Here is a 27,670-nt window from a genome sequence, read left to right as displayed (position 1 = left end):
CAGCCCATGGTTGGGGGTCATAGTGTCCGACAGAAAATCCTATGGTATCTTTGGGTAACAAAGTCAAGCCTACGTGCCGAACCAGATCCCAGCCGCCTTAGCAAAAGCCTACCTTCTTAACCAAATGATCTACTAGGGGGGAGAAGCCCCTCGCTGCCCAGGGCCCCGGCCATTTAGGACCCAGCCCTTGCCCTCGAGAAGGGCCCTCGGCCGGCCTTTCATTACCAGGATTCTTGCCCTTTTCCAAAGAGCCCACCTTCTTGCTCCCTGCCTTGACCCCAAATTCCTAACTCTCCAAACAAGGAATCCGTCTCTCTGCCTCCGTCAACAGACACCTTTCTTGCTGTAGGCAAGTTTAGACCCCCGTCTCTTAGATTAAAGAAGAACAACTTGCGTTTTGGAGAAAACCTAAGGAAAAAGGAAGCTGAGATGTGGCTAAGAGGGTTTTGAGGGTTTTTCAGGCTATATGGCCGTGTTCTGGAAGGGTTTATTCCTGACCTTTCTCCAATAGGAATAAACTCTTCCAGAATGTGGCCAAATAGCCTGAAAAACCCATAAAAAGCTATGGGTGCTGGCCAAGAAAGCCTTCGACTTCCCTTGAGGCTAAACTTGGGGCTTTATTCCCTCCCAAGACTTTTAGGGGTGAAATTAAAAACAGGGGGTGGGGGGAATCCAAGTTACACACAAGTTTGGGATCCATAAGGGAAGCCGGGTTGGCCATATGGCAAAGGACGTTAATGATGATATATTAATACGCTTCGCTATATGGCCAACACTGCTATCCCTGGATATGTTTTCTGGATTCTAAACTTTGGTGTAACTTGGAGCATATCATATATAATCATGAAACGGTGTGTGTTTTAGTTATGTTTTTGTGTCAACTTTATACCGTTTTAATTAAACGATTTGAGTTGTTGTCAAATTGTAAAGTTCTTTTAAAAAAGGTTTTTATCTTTATAAAAAAAACTTTTTAAAAACAACTGTACAACAAAAAAATTTAAACTATTAAAATCCTTTCATTAAAAACTATGGAGCTGCCTTGGGTCCCTTTCAGAGAGAAATGAAAAGAAATCCCAAATCCGTAAAACAGGGATACCTTTACTGGACCAACCAAAATGCACAAAAGACACGGAAAGGACTGACGTCCTCTTTTTTTAAAATTTAAACATTTTTAACAACTTTTGCCTGATAAAGAAGAAGCTTCAGAAACTTGCAACATAGATCTTGTGCATTTTGGTTGTCCTCATAAAGGTATCACTGTTTTGTGGGTTTTGGATGATACCGTCACAAGTTTATAATGATTAGGGTCTCGGATCTTACAAACCCCTGCGGTGTTGCCAGTTTACAACCCAAACCCAAAATTACCCTCAGCAGTTCTCTCCTCTTTGCATTTCACTCAGCCCTGCAAGATGCACCCATCTGCATCTCATTCCATTTGCAACACCGACCCTCTCCCTCTAATTCTTTCATCAAACCCTCCAGTTTTGTCTTGCAAAAAATACAGGAAGGATCAGGTCAGGAAGGCAGCCCCCCCAAAACATTTGCAAGAACATACCCATCCCAAGAACCATTGATCCCTTTTCAAAGGGGCAGCAACCGCGTCACATTGGTCTGTTACATTTGGGCTCATACTAAAGGCTGGATGGATGAAGGAGTAGAAGGAGCTCAGTGGTTCCAAGGCAGTTTAAACTCTTGCCTTTTCAAAACATTGACCCCAAAACCCTGGGTCAAATGTAGGTCCTGTATTCTTTATATAAAGGAGCCACTCTCTTTCTCTAAAGAGAATGGTAAAAGGTGAGAGCTCAGTCCATCCTGGGAGCATGAATAAGAAGCATGGGTCCCATCTACTCTCTCATACATCTAGCCTTTAGGATAAGCACAGATTGTGGGAGATAAGAATGGGGTTGTGGGATATGGGAACGCATGTTTTAATCTTGTAAGCTGTTCTGGTTGTGTTGCACAGAAGGGCAGGATAAAAATAAATTATTATTATTATTATTATTATTATTATTATTATTAAGCAGTTATGCCTTCCAGAATTTGATAAATTCTTTGACATTGTTTTGCTTTGCTTCATCCTTTAGATCCTTTGTTAAATGCCCCTAAGTTTTACCCTCGACTTATGCATGGGTCACATCAAAATCTATAACCTGCCCTGAGGTCGACATATAGTTGAGTATATATGGTATTCACAGATCAATGCAAGTTATGAGTACTTACATTGACCCTTGGAGAAGTCGAATCAGGTTTTTCGGGTGAATTTTTTAACCTAAATTTCTAGACTTAGACCTAAGTATACTGTATCGAGTAAACTATACATGCACACATCTCCATAAGGTATGATTTTAGCCATACAGTTATATACATACACCTGAACCTCCAAGCGCACATTCCATGCATCTTGTGTTTGCACTCTACAGAACTTTTGCAGAAGCAAAACCAGTCATCTCCAAGTTGGCAGAAGATGCTTTGCCCATCTTCCTTGCACCATCCAGTTCCATCCCATTTCAGGGCTTGGCTGGGGATGAGAAAGCCTCCTGCAGGCAGCCCACCTGGCATCTGCGTGGCACATAGCTGGAAAGTGAGGCATTTCCTGAGACTTTCCAGAAAAGCCCCGGAGTGGTTTCATCCCTCTCTTATCGCTGGTGTTATCAGTAATGTGGCTTATGAGTCACCCATTCATTCAAAAGGGGATGAGTCTCATTGTGACACAGAGGACCATCGACTGCCTGGCTTCCTCTCCTCAATACTGAAAAGATGCCTTTTCTCAGGTCCCAAAATGAGCAACAGCTCCAACACTCTTGTACCCTTTTGCAAGCAAAAGCCAAGGCAAAAGGTGTAGCTGCAAACATGAGTTTTGTTATTGCAAAAGCTCTGCAAACATAAAATGGACGAAATTCTGGGCCTTCTTCTCTTCTTGCTACTTTTTATAACTCCAAAGACAAGACAGTGAAACTAAGCTTTGTGCAACTGCAACTGCATCTGTTTTGTAATGATTTTTGTAATGTATTTATTTGCACTTAATTATACCCCACTGTTTTATTTTAATATGATTCCTTCTCACTTTCCAATACAGAGTGCTCACATTTTAGGTGTATAAGATGTATGTGTCTTGGTTGGTTTTGTTGTTGCTGTTTTGCATTACGGTTTGTTATAATGAAATCTTCATTGATTAATCACCACTAACACCCAAAAGGCCCAGCTCTCTTTCCACTAGTGCAAAAGGCAACCCTATGCGAAAAGCCAAGGATGCAACTGGGTTTCTGGGGAAGAACGTGGGCCTCCCAGTTGGGCAAAGGAAACAAGGCCCACAAAGTGCAGGGCTTGGAAGAGGAGTTTTTCTTTTGGACTACAACCCCCAGAATCCCCTACATGCTGGGCATGATGATGAGGGGCGATGTGGCCAGTCATCTTTCAAAAGAAAGGACCTTTACTATTATATTTATTTATTCCTATCCCACTTTTTCCCTAAAACACTTTCCATGATGTCTGGGATGGAAGAGGGCTGTAGTCCCGCCCAAAACACTTTTTATAGCTGTGCAAAATACGGCAAATCTTACACACACACACACACACACAATATATATGGTCTCCTGTCTCCCTTATGGCGACTCCATGAATTTTGTAGGATTTCCTTAGGCAAGGAAGACTCAGAGGTGGTTTTGCAAATACCTTCCTCTGAAATGTAGCCTACAAGACCTAGGATTTCTTGCCCGTCTCTCCTCCAAGTCCTAACCAGGGCTGACCCTGCTTAGTTTCCAAGGTGTATTTTTCCAGATCAAGCTTTGGAGAAAGATTGCCTCTGAAGAGCAGTGGGTGCCAATAGTCCCTTTGAGTCCCAATTTTGGGGGGGAAGTGGGATATAAACAAATATAAATGGAGCTGGAGCAGGTTAAGCTCTTTGTAAAGGTGTGCAGGGATGCGGCCGCCAAAGATCTAGAAGGGTCAGCCTTTCTCTACCTGGCTGGGAATGTGCATCTTTCTTCCTGAAACGTAAGCCGAACAAAACAAGGAAATGCCAGTTGTCCAGCTGGCGCACCGAATGAAGCAGGCGCATGGAAACCTGGAAACTGAGTCCCAATGGGCCCTGAAGTACCACAAAACCTGCTTTTGCTACAGCAGAGAAAACTAAACAAACCTCTGCAAGGACTCAGAGATCAAAAACGTCTCAGTGGCAACACTGAACACTAGGGACCTTTTTAAAAAGAAGAGCAACTCTGGGTTCGAATCTCTGCTCGGCCGTGGAAGCCAACTGGGGACCATAGGCAAGTCACACTCTCTCAGCCTCAGAGGATGGCCATGGCAAACCTCGCCTGAACAAATCTTGGCAAGAAAACCCCATGATTAGGGTAAATCAGAAAGGACTGGATGGCACACACCAACCACAACCTTAGGATTGCCAGAGGTTGGAAACCTAGGAAGTTCACTGAAGATACACAACAGTAATAATAAGTCTCTCCCATTGTGGCTGATGCCTTGAGGGAATGGGGAGGAGAGGAACAACCCCCAACACACACATTAACACAACTGTGTGAAGCCCCAGGGAGGAGCCACAAGAGGTGAAGGGCTCACACCCCATTGATCTGCGCACCAAAGCCCCAGGGGCGCAAGACCTAGAATGAGAAAGCGATACATTCCACCCTTGATTCCTCTGAGACAAAAGAGAATGACATAATAATAGCTATTATTATTATTATTATTATTATTATTTCTATCCCGCCTCTACAAGCAGATTGAGGCAGCTTACATCGATAAAACCAGATACACAATAAAATAGTCCCACTGTCTCCCTCTTCCTAAAATAAACCCACAAATTACCATACATCAAACTATAATAAATACAGTTATCATACAGAATGCCCAGTCAGGGTGTTTCCAGGGCTGAGAGCGGATTTGAACCCTGGTCTTGCTGCAATTCAGAGTGTGAAGTGCCCCAAACCTCTGCAAACTGGGTTGTACTGGTTGCATTTGTGTACCCTTGTCATGGGTAAATGCATTTCTCCTGTTCCTTGGTGCAAACTGGGGACCTGCGTGCACCTTGCACACTCTGCCTTGTCCAACATCATTTGGAGAAGAAGCACCGCCACTGAACGCTGGAAAGATGCTTTCGCAAATGCAAACGCAAACACACGCAAACACACACACACACACACACACACACACCAGGGAAAAGGTTTGGGAGGTCAAAGCCATCTGGTTCCCCCTCCCTCTCCCCACTTAGTGGCTTTTTAAAGACTTCCAGGTCCATTAGCACCAAAGAGAGGAAGAAGGCTCTGGATGCCATTACTGGAAAGAGTGGCTGCTGCTCTCTCTTCTAGCATCTCTCCCTGGAGCCCTGCCCAGAAGAGAAGGGCTACTCTGCCTCTTCTTCCTCCTCCTGCAAAAAGGAGGCTCTGGATGCTGGCACCAGCATCTTCTGGGACTTCTTGAAGGCATCCAGCAAGGGCCCGAAAGTGGCAGGGAAATTCCCACCCGTCCCTGCGCCCCATTCCCGTATTGCAACCAGAGGGTGCCAGTCCAGGCAATGAGATTTGCAAGCCAAAATCTGAGACTGAGAAACCTAGACCCAAGCAATGGCATTATGCATTAGGTTGCAGGGGTCAGCGTGGTGTAGTGGTTTAAGCCCTCTGGAGACCAGAGTTCGGATCTAGACTTGGCCATGAAAAGCCGGTGGGTCACCTTGGGCAAGTCACACTCCCTCAGTCTGAAAGGGTGGCAATGGCAAACCTCCTTGGAAGAAATCTTCTTAAGAAAACCCCATGATAGGTTCACTTTAGGATTGCCAAGAGTTGGAAACGACTCAAAGGCACACAACAACAACAACAACAACACCTTTGGTTCTGGTCAGAAGGTGGATGCAGATTGGAGGGTAAGCCCTGGTCCTGGACTGGGAGGAAGCTTTGCTAACTTAGCAAATAGACCTCCAAAATGAGAAGTTGAAGGCTTTCGTGGTCAGCATCCATATTTTTGTGGGTTTTTCAGGCTATGAGGCCACATGTTCTAGAAGAGTTTATTCCTGACATTTCACCAGCATTTGTGGCTGGCATCTTCAGAGAAATGGCCTCCAAAATTCAGCAAGACATTGCAAACTGCAGCAAGACGCTCCTTTTCTGCTGAGCTGGAGATTAGCCTACTTCCTCTTCCCTGGAGCTGAGGCTATGAAAAATGCAGGCTAATCTTTGGTCTCCTGCCTGGAGATACTTGTGAAAACTTGGGAGTCAGGGCCAGGCCCTGAGGCTTGGCAACCCTAAGTGCAACCTATGCATACAAGGGTTGAGTTGGGGCAATCCCCTGTGGACCTGTACATCACTTGGACTGCTGTCATGCTGCAGAATTAATGCAGTCTGGTGCCACTTCAGCTGCCATGGCTCTATGCTTTGGAGTCCTGGGATCTGTAGTTTATCATGGCACCAGAGTTCTCTGACAGAGAAGGCTAAACAGCTCAAACTACAACCCCTACAACCCCATATTGAGCCATGGTGGATAAAGCAATGCCAAACTGCATTAATTCTGCAGTGTGGATGCAGCCTTAATTCCTATTCCTTTCCAGATCTCCCAACACTTCTGCCATTACCAACATTTGATGTGTTGCTTGTGTAAAAATGTGTTGGGATCAGGCTATGAGAACCCCCAGATTTGCAGAGCGGAAAACAGGTTCACACCAGAAGTTGTGGAGTTTTTTTCAGTGCACTTTAAAGAATTTTGCTGATTGTTTCTTCATTTGTTTACTTTCTATCCCCCACCAGTCCTAAAATGTCTGAAACACGTGAGCCACAAAAGGCTATTTTCCTATTGTGACAAATGCCCCAAGACCCCAAAAACCCTTTAATCTGGCCACGTGGGCAAAGAGTCAGCCTTGGAGAAAGTGTGAACCCAAGCAAGACATCCCAGACTGGTCACACCTCAGTAAGAAGGGACCAGTTAGCCATTAACTTCTATTAAAGCTGCCCTTGTCCTCTGGAATTGGGTTGCAGCTCCAGGAATAAGGAAAGAAGAGCCCTTCCCAACCTAGAAAAACAGACTACTTTTTTCCAGTTTGAGATTGCACTTTCTAAGAACCCCATTGAATGCTCTTGTTGCATGCCTTCAAGTCATTTCCAACTTATGGCCACCCTAACCAATGAAGAGTTTTTCTTGGCAAGGTTTGCTCAAAGGGGTTTGCCATGGTTTTCCTCTGAAGCTGAGAGAGTGTGACTTGCCAAAGGTCACCCAGTGGGTTTCTCCTGTCCCTGCCAAATCTGAACACTTGGAGGGTACAACTGGAGGACTATTTTGTATGTAAACATCCCAGTTTTGGGTAAAAAGTGGAGTAAAAACAAAGCCACCAATCAATCCTTCCAGATCATCAGGGTGACCAGATGTCACAGCCACAAAGGAGGACAAGGGACCTCAAAAGGGGGCCATTCAAGGAAAATGTAGGACATGACAAAATGAAAGGTATTAAAATTCATAAAGCACTGTAATGCTTCTTGGTCATACACCAAACAGAGGACATGCTGGAATTCCTCCTGGACAGTATGTTGAAATGGAGGGTATGTTCTGGAAATGGAGGGCGCCTGGTCACCCTGAATGGAGGACCTCCTGGAATTCCTCCAGAACAGAAGATTGAAATGGAAGGCATGTCCTGGAAAAGGAGGACATTGGTCACCCTTCCTGGAACACGGAGGGTGGAGAGACCTTTCCGAGGACTAAGCCTGGATTATTCCTCCACTATCGTGCTGCGTGGCGGAATGGGCACAGAAAGAGGGGTTTCTTCCGGGGCCCAAAATCCGAACAGGGTGCCAGAGGCCTCTTTCTTGCAGCTAGCTGGCCTGCCTTCTGACCACAAAAGGAAACATACATCCCTGCCCTCTGAATTTTTTAATTGGCTTTGGGCCGGATCCAGCAAATCCTCTCCAAATGCCAGGATGCATTGGGCCACGCCTGGCTGAACAACCGGTCGGTCGAAAGAAGGGTCTTCTTGGCCACGGGACGGCTGATGGGCTTTCTGAACCACCATTCCCTGTGGCCCCCAGCGCATTGCCCCCAGCTTTGACCACTGGAAGCAGGTGGGCAGAATGGCAAGGGGTCACTAGGTGGTCTTTGCAAGGCCAGGAGGGGAATCTGCGTTCGGCCAGCCCCAGCATAGAGGGAGTTAAAGGCATTTCTGTTCCTGGCAGAGAGGAAGGAGACAGACAGACCGGCCTCTGTTCCATACACAATGTGCCCGTTTCACAAAACAACAGAGAGAGAAAGAGAGGGCTGCAATCGGAGATGCCAAGCCGGCCTCCCCAGCAAGCATGACCTGGGTGCAGAAAGCAAGAAGTAGTAGTAGTCCTACCAACTGGCTCACAAAGTGGGCAACCCAAGCAAAGGGGGCTTGATCTTTGGTCAAGGTGACCGAGAAAAGCCACAAGGCACCGAGAAAAATGTAGGGCATGACCAAATAAAACTTATAAACTCCCACATCAATGTGCATTCATGCTTCTTAGCCATGCTCAAAATGGAGGTTGTTTTGGAATTCCTCCTGGACAGAAAGTGGGAGTGTAGGACATGCCCTGAGAAAGGAAGATGCCTGGTCAACCTGAACTGAGAACATTTTGGAATTCCTCCTGAGTGGAAGGCTGAAATGTAGGACTTGACCTGGGAAAGGAGGATGTCTGGTCACCCTGCTTTATTTTTATTCCCAAATTCCCCCTAGAACTGGACAGTTAAATGCAATCCTATCATACCCTCCAATGGGTCCGATTTGGGACCATTAATCCTCTGCCATCCCAACATTTTTCAGCTGCTTTGAAAATGACCCTCAGAATGTAGTGGAGTCTCCTTCCTTGGAGGCCTTTAAACAGAGGCTGGATGGCCATCTGTCATTGGGGATGCTTTGATTTGGATTTCATGCATGGCAGAATAAAGGGGTTGGACTGGATCAGGGCCCTTCTTGGGGTCTCTTCCAACTCTCTGATTCTGTGATTCTCCCTCTTCCCTTCTCTGCTCATTTCAATTGCTACAAACTTCTCAGAAGCAGAGTGGCGCATATGGGGCAACTGTCAGACCCAGCTTGGTTGACAAGCTTTATTTTTACTCCCAGTTCTCCCCCAAACTGGACATTTAAATGCAATGCTCTCATACTGGGGCAACAGCCAGACCCAGCTTGGTTGGAAGAGGGGCTGTCATCTCATAGGTCATGCAAAAAGGAATTCGGACCCATGGAGAGTTTTATTGGGGTGTACTGGTTACATATCCTGTATGGCCATCATCTATTTCCAAGGGCCACCTTTCAGGGCTGGGCAGAGGAAAAGGCAGCAAGGGAATAGGGCCAAAATACCAGGCATATTTTAGTTGAAAGCTCTCTTTGGGCCTCATTGCAACATTTTGAATGGGGGGAAGCACTACAAAAGGTGGGAAAACCATTGCACAATTTAGGTGTGGCAGTTTAGGAAACGGTTTGGGATCAGAGCCTGAATGAGGCTGATTTTGCCCCAGTTTAGGGTCAAAACTAGGCCTGCGGAACCTGGGTTCAAGCCTCCATTCTGCTCCCATGACTTGTTGGAGGAATATTTATTTTCATTCGTTTAAAAATAACATGGTTTGCACACATAGGAAAGAAACGCAAGGCATTCTGAAAGCCTTGCAATAATGACCAGCAAGGCCCTGAGAGCCAGATGTGTTGAACTACAACTCCCATCAACCCCATTAGACAAAAGGAATAAAATAAAAGAAATCTCAAAGGAATGCACACAAAGAATGGTTACTGCAATATGGGAGGAAGGATGGGATGGGTTTTATATGGGATGGGTATTGTGGCTTTAATGCTTGTAATTTTATATTCTTTTAGCTGATGTTTTAATGGGTTTATGGCACCGTGTTTCCAGAATTGTTATCATGAGCCGCCTTGGGTCCCTTTGGGGAGAAAGGCAGGATGCACATTCAATTAAATTAAATGAATTAATTGACAAATATCGGAATACACTGAGCAACAGAAATTTATTTTCGCTTTAAACAAAATACAAAGAAGATGCCCCATATTATGCCATATATGCCAATTGAAAGTACATTTCAGTATGTTCTGTAACTGAAAATGAATTCTAGAGCAATTAATTCTGTATAGATGTTGTTAATGGTGTTTTTAAAAAGGGAATAAAGGTTAAAAAAAGACAGAGAGCGAGGCGGCTGCCTCAGGCGGCGGATTCTCAACATTTCGAAACGCTACCAGAAAGTTGTTTATGATGCCATTTTTTATTACTCCCAGAAAGAGGGAGAGGCTTTTTTCGGGTTGTTTCCTATCTCAAATGCAAAATAGCTTTGCTGTCCTAGGAGAAGACGCACCTTGGTTTTGCAAATGTTTCCTCCTCTGCTTCAGGCAGCAAAATGTCCTGGGTTTTGTGGGGTTTGGGGCTTTATGGCCATGTTCTAGAAGAGTCTCTTCCTGACGTTCCTTCTAGAACATGGCCACAGAGCCCCCAAACCCACAAAAACTACGGATGCCGCCGGCCATGAAAGCCTTGGACTTTGCAAAATGTCCTGGGCTGGGCTTAGAAAAGCCTGGCTTTGGCATCTCTCTCTATTTAAGGCCCATGGCCAGATCTACCAGGGTTGCAAAGCAAGGCAAATCCCATTCCCAGCAAGGTGTTGTGGGTTGTCCTTAGGCACCTTCAAATCACCTCTGTCTTATACCTTACCTATATGTTACTTATAACTAACCCATCAGAGGGTTTCATTCAGATTGATCCTGCCCCCATTGCCTTCCATTGAGGCTGAGAGAGTGGGGCTTCTCCAAAGTCACCCAGTGGCCTTCAAATGTCTCTCTTCCCAGCTTAACCTCCTGGTCATTGCCAAAGTCATCTCACTGAGTCTCCGCTGCTTCTCTCCAGAGTTGCCTCCTTTGAACCAGGTTTTAAACATTTAACAGTATTTTCTTGGGGTTGGGATATAATGAGGATAACTGTTTCTTATCGTCCGCCGCCTCAATCTGCTTGGAGAGGCGGGATACAAATACATGTATCATTATTATGTCCCAAAGCTGAATGGAGATTTGAACCCTGGCTCACCCCTCAAACCACTCTACCCTGCTGCCTCCAGGCTTGAATGTCCTTCCTCGACAACAGTTCCCAAACTTTGGTCCTCCAAATCTTTTGGACTTCAGCTCCCAGAATCCCTTTAAGCCACATAAACAACAACAACAACAACAACAACAGGCAAATCCACTGCCCTCATGCTAGGATTTGAACCCAGATCACTGAAGCAAAAATACCAAGGAAGGCGGCAGCGTGCCCTCCAAGAAGCCCCCCCCCGTCCTGAGACAGCCCCCACTTCATTCAGGCCCCTTGAAGGGGGCGATGGAGGGGTATAGTCCAGGTCTGTGGAGCCCCTGCCTGCAGTCCTAAGAGGAGAGCTCCCGACCCAGGCGCCCAGGGGCTGGAAATGGCCCCGCAAGGCTCCCCTGCCCGGGATTTGCATCGGCAAAGGAGCCGGCCCTCCAAGGAAAAGACCCCCAAAGACTCTCTTCAGAAAAGGGGCTGCAAGGTCTCTCTGCCTCCTGGTTCCAGAGACTAAGGGGGCTATCTATCTGACTCTCCTTGGCCGTCTCCCTTCCAAGCCCCGGCCAGGGCCAGTCCTGCTTAGCTCCTTCCAGGGAGCCATCCAGGCCTCGGGGCTCCTTCCAGCCCCTTCTTGCTTACCTTTCCCGAGGAGGAGTCCGCGGGGCAGGAGAGCTCCGGGGGCCTCGAGGGCGAAGCGCGGGGCCAGGAAGCCTCGGAGGCAGCGGGGGCGGACGGCAGCCACCTGCGAAGGAAGGGAGGGAAGGAAGGGGCCTGACTGAGTGGCCTCGACTGCCCCAGCAGCAGTGGAAGGGGCGCCAGGGGCCTGGGCTGGAGCCCCCCAGGAGCCAAGAAAGAGGAGGAGGAGGAGAAGCAGCTTTCGCTGGGGAAGGAAGCCCAGCAGTCGAGCTCCCCTTCCTTCCTTCCTTCCTTCCTTCCTTCCTTTCGGGGGGAGAAGAAGAAGAAGCCCCCCTTCTATAACCCCCCCCCGCCAAGAAGAAGGGAAGACCGGTCCAGGCTTAAAAGGGGGGGGGGGGGAGAAGCAGCCCCTGCCTGCCTCCTGGGCCGGGTGCCTGGTCTCACCTGGAGCAGGAGGACGAGGAGGAGACGGAGGGCGGCGGGGGCAGCAGCAGGAGGCGGAGGAGGGACCATGGCTCCGGCAGCCAAGCAGAGACGGAGAGAAGAAAGAGAGCCCTCGCTGGGCGCTACTCTCCTCCTCTGGCCTTTCAAGGCCACCGCGGCGCCAGGTGAGCCGCCCTGGGCGGGGCTCCGTCCCTGGCCACGCCCCTCTGGCCACGCCCCAGGAATGCCCAGAGGGAGGGAGGGAGGGGGGAGGGAGCTCACCTGGGCGCAAGGAAGGCGCCCCCCACTGGCTCATTATTGCCAAAGAGCAGAGGAGAAATGCAAGGCAGCAGCAGCATGCATTGTATTGATTCTCTCTGTTCATTGCATTTAGTATTAGTATTAGTATTATTCCTGCCCCCCCCTCCCCAAGTCATAGAGACCCTGAGGATGGGGCCTCTCCAAGAGTGGATCCCTTGGGCAAGAGGTCCCACTCTCTCAGCCTCCTCAAGGGAAGGCCATGGCAAACCTCCTCTGAACAAACTCAGCCCAGAAAAAGGCCCAGGATCGGGTCCCCGAAAGGGCTGCCAGGCACACAAGACACACAGACACTCCCACCACACACTGTATGGCTATCTGAGTTTGTAATGAAGTATGAGGAGTCTCTGGCATACCCCAAAACCCCATTACAAACTCAGATATACATGTGTCTGTGTGTTGTGTGCCTTGCAGGTAATAACAACCCTTTCTTCTTGTGATGCCCTTGCTCTGGGATGTGTGGCCCTGGGGATCATGGGGTGCCTCCGGGACCCCCGTCCGTCCGTCCTCCTGCAAAGCCATGCCCATGGCCTCCTCAGTAGAGTCCATTGTGCCTCTGGCATGGGCCTTCCTCTCTGCCTTCACTCTCTTTTCCAATGCATACTGTCTCATGATGTGTCCAAAGTACAGCAGCCTCAGTTTGGCCATCTTGACTTCAAGGGAGAGTTTACACCTGGTTTGCTCCAGCACCCATTTATTTGTATCAGTCCAGAGTATCTGCAGAGCTCTCCTCCTCCTCCTCCTCGTATCCAATGAGTTTGTCTCCTTTCCGTCCACTTTCTTCACTGTCCACCTCTCGCATCCGTACGTAGCAATGAGGAAATACAGTGGCTTGGAGGACACTGACTTTTGTACTCAGTTGTGTATCTTTACTCTTCGAGATCTTGTCTCGTTCTTTCGTAGCTGTCCTTCCCGTTCATAGTCTTCTTCTGATTTATTCAGTTCCGATGAATGGTTGATCCAAACTATGGGAACTCTTTGACTCTTTTGATTTCCTCATTATCTGGAAACTGAATGTGTGTCCCTCCAAGTCCCACATGCAATGAAAACCTGGAACACTTGCTTTGCAAATGGCATGCTAAAGGCAAACCTCAGCCTGTCTAGAAAGTTAAGTCACCTCTTCCACCAAAATTGGGGTTGAGACGTCAAGCGTGGGTTTGAATGGCTTCACCAAAATTGGGCAACGTCTTGAAAATCTGTCTGGCAACATAAAACAAGGGTCTGGGCAAAATACACAAGCTAACCACCATCCCTGGAAATGCAAAGTATTTTTATTGTGTTAGGCTTCAAAAATGCCTTTTTCTGTATGCCACTGGATATAGAGTCAGGACATGTTTGCTTTTGGTAGCAGGACCCAGAAAATGGGTGCAAAGCCCACTTGTGTTGGCCTCCGGAAAAAACGCCAAATGGCAAACTCTCTGTGCATGAGCCTCGCCTCAGAAAAGGTTCGGAAACCCCTAAACCCAAAGGGAGATGCTGCGTCTCCATCGTCAGATGCATCCGCTCTGCCTCTCTGAGCCTAGCTCCCAGATTATCAATCCATTGAAGGGGTGGGATGGGAAATCAAATCAATGCCATCGATCGTATATTCATCTCCAGAAACGGCCCTCCAAAACTCTGCAATGGACACAGGGTGAAGGTCCTAAACCGAAAAACGCAGAGCTATGAAGGAGAGGGGAGGAAAAAGACGGAGCAAGGATGCCACAAATATTGCTGAAAGGCAATGCTATCCTTTCTTAAAATATGCGTGTCCTTCTTTATTATAGATTAATACAGGGACCTGGCTAATTTGTAAGCAAATGTACAGATATAGCGTGGTTAAAGTACAACTTGATTAAAGCTATGGGGAAGAGGGCTGCTGGACTCCAGTTTCCATCACTCCCAGGCAGTGTGGTTAGTGGCTGGGGATGATGGGAGTGGTAGTCATGTCTGGAGACCACAAGGCTGGTGAGATGTCTCTTCCATGGAGCATTGTTTCCAGTTTGGAGGCTGGATTGGATGACCCTTGGGGGTCTCTTCCACGCTTCTAAGGAAGTCTTAAGACCCATTTGAAGACATTTAAACTGTTTAAAAATTAGAGAAATCCATTGGGAGGAAGGAAGGAAGGAAGGAAGGGGTTTGTCAATGGTTCTTGCCCATGACAGCTAAATGAAGCCTCCTTGTTCACAGGCAGTCTACCCTGACTGCTGGTTGTCAGATGCAAACAAGGAAAAGATATTTACACAGTTAACATTTTTCAACCCTACTCTTTAGCCCCAAAGGATCCCAGAGCAGTTTGCAAATATTGTAAATGCAACCTTCCTTATCCTAAGCTTGCAACCTGAAAGCTATTTGGGGTAGTCATATTATTATTATTAGTAGTAGTAGTAATAGTAGTAGTAGTAATAGTAGAAGTATCCCAACCTTTCCTTAAAACTGGGATTCATAGCAGCTTACAATATTAAAAAAACCCCAGTGCAATTAAAAACATAGAAAACCAAGACATTAAAATAGAATTAAATTACCTGTATTACAATTTAGCAAATAACAACCCAAATCCACCAAACAGAGCGATCCCTTTATTAGAACAACCAAAATGCACAAAATACATGATGCAAGCTTTGGTTTCTTTTGGAATTTGGATAAAAAATGAAACACCAAAGGAAATGGAGGCTGAGAAGAAGGAAAGAAGGAAGGAAGGAAGGAAGGAAGGAAGGAAGGAAGGAAGGAAAAAAGAAATGACACTCGAACTCAGGGACTGGATTATGGGTTGCAAATTGCAAACTTCATTAAGGAGTAAATTAAATCCGGCAAATCCTGGATTATTTGGGTGGGATGGAAGGGGGCTTGCGTTTTCCCTCTCCTTCTGGCGGCCAAAAACGCCAAGAATGCACCAAGAATGCAGAAGAAACTTTAATCTGAATTGTGTCCTTGGGGATAATGTCCATTTCTCGAAAGCCCCCTCCCCATCGCAGCCATAAAGAGGCCTTAAATTCCAGGGTATCACATTTCCAGCTTGCACCAAAACAACGCAGACCTTCCTGAAGCCTTGGAGACTTTTTAGGCTGCATCCACACTGCAGAAATAATCTAGTTTGACACCACTTTAACTCCAATGCAATGGAGTTCTGGGATTTGTAGTTTTGTGAGTCATTCACTGTCAAAGAGAGCGCTCTGGGGCCACAAGAAACCCCCAAAATGGCAAACCTCCTCTGAACAAATGTCGCCACGAAAACTTCTATGGTCTTAGAGTTTCCATAAGTCAGAAACAACTAGAAGGCGCACAACAACAACAATGTTATAGTAGCTTCAGTGTTAGTCTAGGACTCTGGGAGACCAGGGTTTGAATCCACCACTCAGCTATGGAAAGCCATTGAGCATGGCACACTCTCTCAGCCTCAGAGGAAAGCAAAGGCAAACCTCTTTGGAAGAAACTTGACCAAGAAAACTTGAGAGGGTTGCCATAAGTTGATTTAAAGGCAACTCAAAGAGCCAGTGTGGTATCATGGTTCGAGTGTTAGACTTCGACTCTGAAAGACCAGGGTTCAAATCCCAGCTCAGCCCCAATTCAGTCATGGAGACCTTGGGTGGGTCACAACTTTCTCAGCTCCGAGGATGGCAATGGCAAACCCCCTCTGGACAAACCTGGCAAGAAAACCCAACGATAGGCTTACTTTTAGATCACCATAAGTCGGAGACAAAGGCATGCAACAAGTATTAACATAATTGAGGATGTCACACCCCTACAAACCATGCACACACAACGCACATATGCCCATGCCACAACCTTCCTGGGGTTTCCCCCCCACACACAAATGCACAACACACCAGATAGGAATCTGGATTCTCTTTTCATTGTGTCAAGGAAGGTCCTTCTGCTCGGCCACCAAAACCATGGCAACCAAACAACTGGGATGTTTTGTGGAGGATGGACAGTCACACTGAACACCAAACACAACACACCACAGTTTCCTTCCCACCCTTAATGGACTTGTGTTTCGTTTTCTTTTCATGAATGGTTCCATCCTGTTGGCATTTTCGCACAAATACAGCCCTTGATCCTCTTTCCATCTCTGTTCATTTTTGCTCATCCATGCGGCGCTGGACGTGATCAGATGGACAATGGCCAGTTTCCCTGCCCCACTTCACCCCCTGCATATGGGAGAGGCCGTATCATCACCATCATCATCATCATCACCATCATCACCATCAACATCATCATCTCATCATCAACTCATCTCTGCAATCGCACTTTTCTCCCAAAACTGGGACCCAAAGTGGTTTCGTCTAGTCTAAAAACACCAGAGCATATAAAAGGAGATGTGAGTTTAAATACCCAATAAATGTTCAGGGTTCGAATCGCTCACTTTGCCATGGAAAGCCCCTAGGCATGGCACCGCCTCTGAAGAAACTTGACCAACTATAAGAACACGAATAAATTAAAAAGCATTATCCATCATACATTAAAACGTCCTTCCACTCAAAGGGTTCCCGATGGGAAGGTCACATTTATATTTAAAGGACAACTTAAGGAGCTGAAAAGAAAACACCGAAATTGGTACATTTAGATGGTTTAATTAATGTTTTTAAATAGACAATTAAAAAGCAAAACAGAAGATAGGAAAGCGGATGATTGAGATTATAAGGGGACTATACCCAATTTGACTGATCTCTTCTTTCTTTTTGGTTTGCAAGACTGGAAAAGAAAGGAATGGAAAAAGATGTGAAAAAGAACTGAGAAGAAAGTGGCGGCATAGAGAGAGTGTTTCATAGAGGGAAAGAAAGAACTATTGAAACTTTACTGGACTTAACTGAAAGTACTTGAGGATTTGACTTAAAGAAATAAAGATATGAGAGGAAAATTGAATCAAAAGAAAGAAGATGGAGATGATATTAAATAATGATGTTCATTTGATTAGGTGCTAATGGAAGCAGTGGGGAAAGTAAATGGTAAATCGAAAGGAGTCTGCATAGGGAGAATATACAGGGAATGGACAATATGACAACAATGAGGAAGCTTTGAATGTTATGGAAAATAAACAAAAACAGAGAATTTCATAGAATCATAGGGTTGGAGAGAGACCCCAAGAAGGGCCCTAATCCAGTCCAACCCCCTTCTGCCATGCAGGAACTCACAATCAAGCGTCCCCATTGCAGATGGCCATCCAGCCTCTGCTTAAAGCCTCCAGGAGGGAGACTCACTGCCACTCCGAGGAAGGAGTCTGTTCACTCAGCCCTGATTGTCAGGAAGTTCTTCCTAATGTTGAGCTGGAATTCTTTTCCTGGAGCTTGCATCCATTGCTCCTTTGTCTCCTATTCTCTGAGCAGCAGGAAAACAAGCTTGCTCCTTCCTCAATGTGACACTCTTCCAGATACTTAAACATGGCTATCATATCAGCTCTTAACCTCTCTTCTCCAGGCTAAACATCCCAGCTCCCTTCTCTGAAGATGCCAGCACAGATGTGGGCGAAACGTCGGAACAAATCTTCTAGAACATGGCCACACATAGTCCGAAAACCCACAAAAAAACTATGGATGCCGGCCTTTGAATTCACATATTTATTTATCTCTTATTCAAGTGAATGCAAAATTTGCCATAATTGAATTAGTTTACATGACAAATGAAGGGCCTGGCTGACTTGAAGGTAGGAATGGAAAAGAAAGAGCGAGAAGAAGCAAAGAGATGGAAGTTGGCATCCTTCCTCAGTTCCTTTGGAGCGGCACATGAGAGAGAGTTGCACCTGGGCTAAATGTGGCAACGCCTTGCAAGCTCAATGGCATTAACAGGTAAAAGGATCAGGCAGCTTGCATTGTAAGCAGCAATGCCTTCTTGTGCAAAGCTGGCTGGAAGGGATTGAAAAGGAATTACATCCAGAAACCTCCTTTGAGGGCAATACCCTCTTTGTGCCCACTTCCCTTGGCACAATTTGGGTCCCATGCCTTGAGGACCAAAAGTAATTTTTATCCAAGGGTTTAATGTTTTTATCCACCCTACATCTAAACCTGAGAGATGATCGATAAATGCAACAGGCAGACAATGGTGCCAATGCTATTTTCATTCCGGTGGCCTTTTATGAAAGGTATTGGGGGGGGGGCTAAGGATTTCGCTCCAATCTCATAATGCTTCAGGCTGTTTTCACTTTTCAAAGTATTCTGTTGTTTAATAGTGTTTAGAATGCTCTCTCTCTGCTGTTAAATTATACATGGCCTTAGTGTTTTTTATTTAAAGCTCCGCCAGCAGATTGCATAATACTTGTCTATAAATATTGTAAGAGATGTCATTCAAAATGTACCCAAGTTGTAAAAGAACAGAACTGAGCGCTTGGTGCCGCCATTTTCGGCCGTAGCTGGCGGCCAAAGAATGGTGTTCATCCCACATTCATGGAGGGTCCCCCCTCCATTTTGTTTTTCTCTTTCTTCCTGGAAAACAAACTCAGAGTTGTTGGGCTCCTTTCAAGTCACCAGGTTTATTCCAGTAAATGCTTTTGTGGATTACCATCCCATATTAGGGCTTCAGCAGCAGGTGACTGCGAAGGCTTTCCGTGGTGGGAGAAGCGTCACCTCGGCTGACATCCTCTTCACTTACCAAAGGAATGATTTATTTGGTTTGCTTTTGTGTCTTCAAGCCGACTGGCGACTATCATAGGGCAAGATTTTTCTTTCCAGGTCTTGCCTTGACATGGCTTTCCTCTGGGCTGAGAGAGTATGACTTTGGATTCGAACCCTGGCACTCCCAATGTCTCAGTCCAACATTCAAACATAACTTAAGTAGTGCTGGACTCTGGAAGACCGGGTTCAAATCCTGGCTCAGCCATAGAGACCCACTGGGCAAGTTATACTCTCTCAGCCTTAGAAAAGGAAACCATGGCAAAATCTTGCTGAGAAAACTCTATGTTTCAGAGGCAACGGCTCTTGAGTCTTGGGACCAGGGCTCTGGGAGACCATGCAGCCTTTGAATCTACCCACTTTGCTACAGAACCCACCAAACTGAAATGAATGGAAGGAGCACAAGAAGACATGTCACAACCATGGGTTTTCTGGGTCTTTTGGTCCTAAGCCTTTTGTGCGCTCTTGCAGTGCGCTCTCGTGGCAGACACAGCATTGTTGCAAAATTGCAATCTAAGCTTTCCCAACCAGCAAAAATTGGGGTGCTTTTCCAAATACAGTCCCAAATCAATAGATGTAGTGCAGTTCTTCTGCCTTTCCCTCTTCCTTGTCTGGAGGTAGAAGAAAAACAGGCTGGGAAAGGGTTACGAATGGGCAACGGGTGTTTAAAGCCCCTCTCCTGCAAAGAAAAAAGTGGCAAGGGTGTTGGGTGAATAGCGCACAACTACCGGTTGGTACCATAGTTGTACTTAGTCTTTGGGGTGTAATTCACAATAGTTGGAAATTCACAACAGTTGCAGCTCAATAGCTTTGCACATGAGAGGACTTTTTCTTTGCAGTTTTTTCTACTCTTGTATTTTTATGGTATCATTTTGATAGCTCAAGGAAGCCTCCTTTTGAGAAATGGCTTAGCATCTGATGGCACTCCTGACGCACCTTAATCCAGCCTTGGTGCCTTTCATTCCAGTCCCATTTAGGTTTGCCAGAGAGAGCTAGTGCGTTGTAATGGTTTGAGCATTGGACTATGATTCTGGAGTCCAAGGTTCAAATTCTCACTTGGTCACAGAAACCACTGGTCTCACATTCTCCCAGCCACAAAATATAAACCACCTCTGAATCGATCTTGCCAAGAAAACCCCATCAAAGGGCCAGTTTAGGGTTTGCTGTAAGTTGGAAATGTGAAAGGCTCTCCCCTTAAAGCCTCTGATGGGTTAACATTATCTGCTAAGTCACTTGAGCTGGCAGGCTTGTTGCGCCTCAGCCTCATGCGCTTGATGCCAAGGGGAAGATTAAGAGAAGCCACTTTGGAAGTGCCTCAGCGAGACCAACCTTTGCTCAGGAATGGAGGGAAACACGGTAAGAGAGTCCCACTAACAGCTGGTTGGGCTCCTGCTGCAAAGGAAGGAGTAGTTCCCAGAGTCTGGAAATGTTTTGTAGGACACAGTCCCCTGCAAAAACTGGGGGTTGCTGGGAGTTGTAGTCCAAGCAAGTAACATCCAAGCTCTACTATCCTCATTTGCTTCAGTGTTGTCGGCCCAGTTTGGGGAATGGAAGGAAGGGAAATGAAGTTTGGCAGTTCAATCAATAGACTACTCTATAAGAAGGTGCCTGAGACCAAAAACTATTTCTGGGAATGGCGAAGAGGTAGGAAAGATCTTCAAGACAGCGGCCGCCAGCCACACACAGTGGCACTTGTGCATGACGGCAACAGATGGGTCAGGAGAAGAGGGAGGCTGGGAAAAACAGATGGATGGCACCTTCTCCACCACCTTTGTGGGATGTGGGTTGTTTGAGCCTCTTACTATGCAGAGAGATCTTGGAGCACCTTTGACATTAAATGAAAGGAAGAAGTTGGCAGATGAGCATTGGTGGACTTACGTCTACTTCCTCAGATGCATTTGGAAGTAGACTGAAGTCTATGAAAGCTCAGGCTGCCAACTTTTTCCTTCTGTTTCTCAAAGGTCGCAGGAGTTTACCACATACAGACCAGTCTCCATAGGGACCCCCAAACGCAGGTGTCTGAAGACAGATCAAGGAACAGAAGAGACTGCAGCCAGAAAAACCAGCCGTAGCGAACATGTTAGAAACCATCCTGGGCATAAAATGCTGTTTGAAAAGACTGACATTCTTGGACCAGGCCAACAACTGTCGGTCTCGGATGCCCAGGGAAGCCCCTGGATCCACAAACCCCTGGACAACAACTCCGACAGGAAAGAAGAAACCCTGAAAGTGAACAGGTTGGCTCCCAGTCCTGAAAAAGACCAAAGCAAGCCCCAGCAAATGCAAAGGAAAAGCACCCAGGGTTAATGGGGTTTCCATCCCAGCAGACCGTGGATCATTACGTCAATAGACACTCTTAGGCCTTGCCATTCAGCTGCAGAACAACACACAGGTAACACATGGCTTCCTCTCAACCAAACAGTATACAAGCACCCCACTCTCTTCCATGCCCGTGTTCTCTGAAGATGCCAACGCCACAGATGCTGGCAAAACCTCAAGAATAAACCTTTCCAGAAATTGCCTCAGAGCCTGAAAAACCCTTTGCATTACAATCTCAAAGGTGCTCCAAAATCTCTCTTCATGCTGCTTCTACAGACTAATGCGGCTGTATCTTTGGACTGAACCCCCCTTATATGTATGTTACAGGGACCCTGCAAGTCTCCTGCTGCGACAACAGCTTTGCTGGCTACTGTTCTCTTTCTGGGCGCATCTGCAAGTGCCGGCCATGACCCACAAAGCCCTAGGTTCTTGTCAACCCTGTCAAAGAGACCCCATTTCAGTGTCCCCCACAATCTTAAACCCAAGACCCAGAGACCTGCAGAAGACTCTCTCTCAACGCCAACCCCTTCGGAGGTACAGATAATGGGACAGTTAGGGATTTCTAGGTGGCTGTCCCTGGACTTTGGCTGCATCCATGTGGCAGAAATAATCCTCTTTGAGAGCGCTTTAACTGCTGCGGCTCAATGCTATGGAATTCTGGGAATTGGGGTTTGTTGTGAACCCAGAGCAGAGCTCTGCTGTTCTGTTTCTGCTGCTCCACTCTGCTCTGGGGCCCGCAACAAACTCCAATTCCCAGAATTCCATAGCATTGAGCCACAGCAGTTAAAGCGCTCTCAAGATCATTTCTGCAATGTGGATGCAGCATTTGCAACTCCATTTCTTGTAGCTTTCCTTTATTATTATTATTATTATGATCCCGAGGGCCTTTTAGAACTGAAGGCTTTTAAGAAAAGGGCTGTAGGGTTTTTTGTACGGTTCCAGATTGCGCTGTTTTATCCATTTTTTAAAAAATCCTTTTAAAGTACAACCAAGGGCCCTTGGCATCCATGGAGGCTCAAGCCCCGTTGAATACAATGGCATAGCAAAATGGTGTCCCTTGCCATCTGGCATTTATACCTTTTCTGGATGTTTTCAAACCGTGGATGCTTGAATCCATGGATAAAGAGGGCCGACTATACATTTACAGATTTGCTTTCATGTGGGTAATAGTTTGAATGTTAGCTTTCGGTATGTTATTGTTTTTTTAATTCCACTGCAATTATTTTAATGGAGTTAATGGAGTCCTGGGGGAGACTTGACATTTGTCTTCCATTTTCTATTTGTTTTGTTCTGAAGAAAACACCAAAAAGACTGAAAACAGGAGATGAGAAAGTTTGCATTGAACACCGTTTTGTAAATTTGGGGAGGGTAGGAAGACATTTTTAAAAAAAGATTGAGAAAGTTCAATGCAACCTACTCCATTTATAAGGACAGGTGGCTTACCTGTAACAGTATTTCTTCTTTGAGTGGTCATCTGCAAATGCACACAAATGGCTTAGACTGACCAGCTTCGGTCAGCAGAGGCGGGAGCACCATGCCACACAAGAAAGGCACATTGACCCCAAACACAATGGCCATTTATGAAACCAGACCTAAGGGCACGCAAACATGGGGATGAAGAGTCCCGCTGATATGACAACTCTGCAGAGTCAAATAGAAAATCCAATGCTGAGACGTAGTGGGAAAAGTCACCAATGGAGAGGAAACGTGGCCATTGGCAGAAAAACAGGCTTAACATTTTCTCCTCAGGAGTACAAAGGGACTTTGCCAAGTGCACTAACTGAGGCGAGTGGCCATTTTATTAAAAAAGAATGTTCCTTGGAAAAATAAAGGGCCTTGCCAAATGCAAAGGTGAGGCAAGCTGTTGTTCAACAGCTTTACTTCAACATTTAAATTCACACTTAAGTACACAAGCGACAAGCAATTTAGGAAAGAAAGGCTGCTGCTGCAGCAGCAGGGAGGCACTTAGCATTCTCTGCGCGGCTTCTGAGCAGACCTCAGCGGCTGCTTTTCTGGGCTCTGACATGGCCTCTCTGAATCCCAGGCTCCGGCTGGTGACAGAGAACCCAACGCTTCCCTGACCGTCCACGCCCTGAATGTCCTGACCGGCCTCCCTGCCACAGGCCTGGCCATGCGCTTCCTGCGGCTGGAGGAGCCTAACGCATCGTGGATGGAGCTGATGAAGAGGTAGGTGGGACAGAAGAGAGCTTTCCACGCTACACGGTTATAGCACTACGGATCCACTTTAAATGGGACTGCATAGAATCACAAGGTTGGAAGAGACCCCAAGGGTCATCCAGTCCAACTCCATGATATGCAGGAATATGTCAAATTCAAAGCACCCTTGGCCAATGCCAATCCATCCTCTGTTTAAAAACCTCCAAAGGAGGAGACTTCACTACCCTCCAAAGCAGCTAAGTACATGCCCTTAACTGCAAATCCCAGGGTTCCATAGAGTGGGACCATGGCAAAGTGGAATCGTAGTCCAATAGCTCTGTAGTGCGCAAGGGCTCTTGGATGCATTCAACAAGGGCACGAAAGAGCTGGTTGTGCTGCTGCGCCCATTCACGCCTTTCTGTTCCAGCGCAACCAACACAGACGGTCGTTTGGACAAGAGCAGCCTGGCACCCCAGCGGTTGAAAGCGGGCACCTACAAGCTGCACTTTGAAACAGGGCCGTACTGGCACCAACAGGGCTACCGCAGCTTCTACCCTTACGTGGAAGTAAGTTTTGCTCCCGGGTAAAGTCTGAGGCTGGTGGGAAGGGAAGCAGGAGGAACCGTGGCACACCAGAGAGGCCTGAAGGCCAGGTCCCTGCCCTCTTACGGATGCCCTTCCTGTTGTGGCTCAACATATATATGCATATACATATATATATTTGGACAACAGCTCTTTTGTCTGTTCCAGGTCGTCTTCACCATCACAGAGGCAGAACCAAAGGTCCACATCCCGCTGCTGCTCAGCCCCTATTCCTATACCACCTACAGGGGAAGCTAGTTCAAGAGATGGGGCTGGTTCAGAGAAGGGCCACTCTTGGGGCATTCAGACCATGCTGGCTTGTTCCAGGAGCTGAGGGCTGGGGCTGCAACCCCAGCCCCTGGCTTTACACGTGGGGGCTTGGCTACAACCTGCTGCCTGCCATTAAACATGAGACAAAATAGACAGCTAACTGTGCAAGGTTGCTGTGAGTGAATGTAAAGACTGCTCCATGCAAGTCTTTTATAACAGCCTTCTTTTACTGAAATGAGTGTCTGGGGAAAGCCTTAGCCCCTCGTCTGATGGGTATGGCACTTGTGGGGCTCCAACAGAGGAGTATGTTGGTGTTTGTGTAGCTGCTGCTCTTGATAAGGGGCTCTTGAAGGAAAGGACAGCTCCACAGGTTCCTCCAATCCTCGTCTTGAAAAATGGGAGGAGGCCTGCTGAGACCAGGTATGAAAAGCCTCTCATGCGTCGGTGCCTGTTTAATGCACAAGAAGGCTGTGGGTCCTGCCCTGATGTCTCTCCCAGATGCTGCTACCTCCAGTCCTTCCTCTTCTTCCTCCTTTCCCCAGGCCCCCAGCAAGGGCACCAGGCAGGCCTTTTCCACGCCAGGTTTTCAGGTCACCACTGTTCCCAAGGACTGGGCCTGGAGGTTCTGCTACTTTGGTGTGGAGACAAATCCCGTGGGGCCTTGGCCCAGAGTCTGGCCGAGAACAGAAGTCTCTAGCGGCTTGAAGCCGCTTGATTGTCCAAGGGGATCCCAAAGGCGGACAGTTTGGCCTCGTATGTGCGCAGCAAGTCATTGTGTGCCTGCAGAGGGAGCAAGGGAGAGGACAAAGTTATCAGTGGATACCACTGTATTCTGGAATCCGGAGGGATGAACTACCCAGGGTTTTCCCGAGAGAGCTACAGCCACTCTTTTGGGGGCATCTATGCAACTGTGGCTAGCCACAAAGGCTTTCAGGCTAAGAACAGTTAAATGCCAAATTTCCAGACTACAAGGAACATGGCGCATGTGAGGGGGGCAACTCTTACCTTGCACACTCTGGCAAGCTCATACTGCAGGTCTTTGATGGCATTGTTTTTGGAATCAAGCACATCCTGTGAAGGAAGATGGGGGGCGGTGTTAATGTAGCATGTCAAAAAGAACTGGCACAACAGAGGCTAACCAGTGCCTTGTGTGGGTATATACTGGGGGGATGTCATGGTACTGTTTGAGGGGTGGGTCACTGACCATTCCTTTATAGACCAGAGTGGGGCAGCTTCTCCAGCAGAGCCAAGGCTCACTTCCTTTCGACAGCCAGCATGCCACAGTGGTTTAAGCACTGTGCTAGGACTCTGCAGAAAAGGACTTCCATTCTCATTCAGCTATGGAAACCCACTGGGTGACCTTTCGCAAGCCATACTCTCTCAGCCTCAGAGGAAGGCAAAGGCAAAGCACCTCTGAACAAGAGCCCTGTCACACTGCACTATTACAGCACTATATTCCACTTTAACTGCCATGTCAAAATCACACAGAATTCTGGGATTTGCAGCCTCAAAGAAACCCACAAACAGAACTTGGAAATCTTAGGGGGTGGGGGATCCAAAGAAGTTACATCCTTAAGATGTGACCATCAACCTCAGGAGAGGAAAGCTCCTTTGGTCCTGTATTTTTTGGCAAGGGAAGTGGAGAAAGGAAGTGGCACAAATCTAATCCCTGAAGTGGAAGTTCCCTGTGGAGTTGCCTTGTGTAGCAGCAGCAGCGGCAGCAGCTGAGCAGAGGAATGTGGAAGCCTCAGAGGGCAGAAGCAGCTGAGTGAGGTGCTCCGCTCTGGGAAGCCTCTCTCGCTTTTCACATCTCCTGTTACTGGCGCCAGCAGGACTTGGAATGTCTCAGCTGCAAAGCCCCATTCCCAGATGCTTTAGGTCCCCGGAGACTGATATTTCCATCTCAAGGACCAGCGAGCCAAGAGAGGTGGCCCAAGGTGGAAGGAGCCCCTGGGATGCCCACAGGAGCCTTGACCTCTTGGTGGCTGCCCTTGAATCTGAGGCCTGGCCCAGTGGGCAGTGTGCCAGAGCATGCAAAGGCTCCTGGGGGAAAGGATCTGCTAGGCCTGAAAACACGGTGTTCATGTTTAGCAGGAGGGCATTTCAGAGACGGCAGCATAGGAAGAGAGGGGAAATAGCAGGGAACTCAGCCAAAAGGAAAAGCCTCTGGAGTGGAAAGGAGGAGGCTCACTGTATGGGTGGTGGCCCCTGAGCCCCTGGAGGAGCTAGAAGGCCCTGACTGCCCCAGGAGCCCTCAGGGAGAAAGGGAAGAAGGAAGGAAGGAACTGTAAAGACAGACAAAGCTGTCCCTGCTTTTCATGTCTACTGGCAGGAACCCCAAAACACTTCAACACAAGGCGGCTTACATCAACAAAACGGTTCATCAATAAAACATTCACATATCTATAATACAATAAAAGCTAGCAATACAGTTAAAATCATTAACATTAAGCATTAAAACAGTCATAGCAGGGCATCATGGGGTAAAAACTGGGTAATCATCTTTCCATGATGCCCCCGTGATATTATTATTGTTATTGTTATTATTGTTGTTATGGCCATTGCCACACTGCAAAATTCGTGCAGTTTGACACTCCTTTAACTGTCATGTCTCCATCCTATGGCATCCTGGGATTCTTCTTCTTCTTCTTCTTCTCCAAAGCTATAGCCATGTTAGTCTGTGGAATCAGTCTGTCAAAAGATCTTGTAGCCCCTTTGACTGGAAGAAAGAAATGGGCAGCATGGGCTTTCCTAGGCTTTGAATGCATCTGAGGAAGTAGACTTACGTCTCCAAAAGCTCATTCTGCCAACTTCTTTCTTCCAGTGAGTCTCGAAGGGGCTACAAGATCTCTCTACATATTATTATAGTTATTATTGTTGTTGTTATTATTATTATTGTTTCCACTGCCACACTGCAGGATTAATGCAGCTTGACACCCGTCACAGCTCCATCCTAATAATGATAATGTTTAATACCACTCATTGTTTATTTATTGACTGCATTCACACCCTGCTCTTCAGCCAGAAAGGCTCTCAGAGTGGGCTAATAATACTAACAGCCACATGGTTTATGTATCAATCCTGCATGAATCCGTTCCTGGTTTTCCTTCCCAGGCGCTCTCCAAGGTCCTGGCTGCTGCTGCTGCTGCGGCTTCAGGGCCTTGGGCGGCTGCTTTAAAACCTGGAGTGGATTCTCTCCCCAGTGAAAGGGATTCACAAGCCAGGGGGGCTCCAAGACCAGGCTCAAGAGGGAGGCTTTAGCGGTGCCTTGGACTGGGTCACCCTGGGCAGCCATTTGCAAGGGAGCTGGGTCTGTTTGCCTGGAAAAGAGAAGGCCAAGGGCTGCTATGAGAGCCTTGTTTAA

General features: G+C 47.1%; 2 protein-coding genes across 9 annotated transcripts in view; one reads left to right on the top strand and one right to left on the bottom strand.

Moving 5' to 3' along the window:
• The window catches only part of LOC121914786 (B-cadherin-like), a 32,077-nt gene extending 19,829 nt beyond the window's left edge, over positions 1-12,248 (bottom strand). The window contains exons 1-2 of one of the 7 annotated variants that reach the window (XM_042438467.1): positions 12,099-12,248; positions 11,658-11,760 (exon numbers count right to left, since the gene is read on the bottom strand). In XM_042438467.1, the coding sequence (XP_042294401.1) occupies positions 11,658-11,760; positions 12,099-12,167 (172 nt within the window). In that variant the 5' untranslated portion in view covers positions 12,168-12,248. Of the gene's footprint in view, positions 1-2,220; positions 2,242-2,369; positions 2,416-2,552; positions 2,729-3,085; positions 3,162-3,960; positions 4,069-5,287; positions 5,337-11,657; positions 11,761-12,098 lie in introns of those variants that run through there. The other 6 variants (XM_042438469.1, XM_042438468.1, XM_042438472.1 and 3 more) reach the window with 6 other exon arrangements.
• Positions 12,249-20,219: 7,971 nt separating this feature from the next.
• LOC121937479 (5-hydroxyisourate hydrolase-like) lies at positions 20,220-24,459 on the top strand. Of its 2 annotated transcripts, XM_042480686.1 has the most exons (5): positions 20,220-20,335; positions 21,626-21,832; positions 23,343-23,485; positions 23,883-24,021; positions 24,205-24,459. In XM_042480686.1, the coding sequence occupies exons 1-5, from the start codon at positions 20,321-20,323 to the stop codon at positions 24,292-24,294; spliced, it is 594 nt and encodes a 197-aa protein (XP_042336620.1). In that variant the 5' UTR covers positions 20,220-20,320; the 3' UTR covers positions 24,295-24,459. The 2 variants fall into 2 exon arrangements, with proteins under 2 accessions (XP_042336620.1, XP_042336621.1); XM_042480687.1 differs by lacking the exon at positions 21,626-21,832.
• The last annotated feature ends 3,211 nt before the right edge of the window (positions 24,460-27,670 follow it).

The sequence above is a fragment of the Sceloporus undulatus genome, chromosome 8, assembly GCF_019175285.1.
Source record: "Sceloporus undulatus isolate JIND9_A2432 ecotype Alabama chromosome 8, SceUnd_v1.1, whole genome shotgun sequence".
NCBI lineage: Eukaryota > Metazoa > Chordata > Lepidosauria > Squamata > Phrynosomatidae > Sceloporus > Sceloporus undulatus.
Note: the sequence above shows the minus strand (reverse complement) of the source record. Positions and strands in the feature narration are given on the sequence as shown.

Bases quoted from the DNA above. Each gene is read 5' to 3' on its own strand.
- LOC121937479 (XM_042480686.1), top strand. The intron at 23,486-23,882 runs GTAGGTGGGACA...TTTCTGTTCCAG, and splicing joins TGGATGGAGCTGATGAAGAG to CGCAACCAACACAGACGGTC. The intron at 24,022-24,204 runs GTAAGTTTTGCT...TGTCTGTTCCAG, and splicing joins GCTTCTACCCTTACGTGGAA to GTCGTCTTCACCATCACAGA.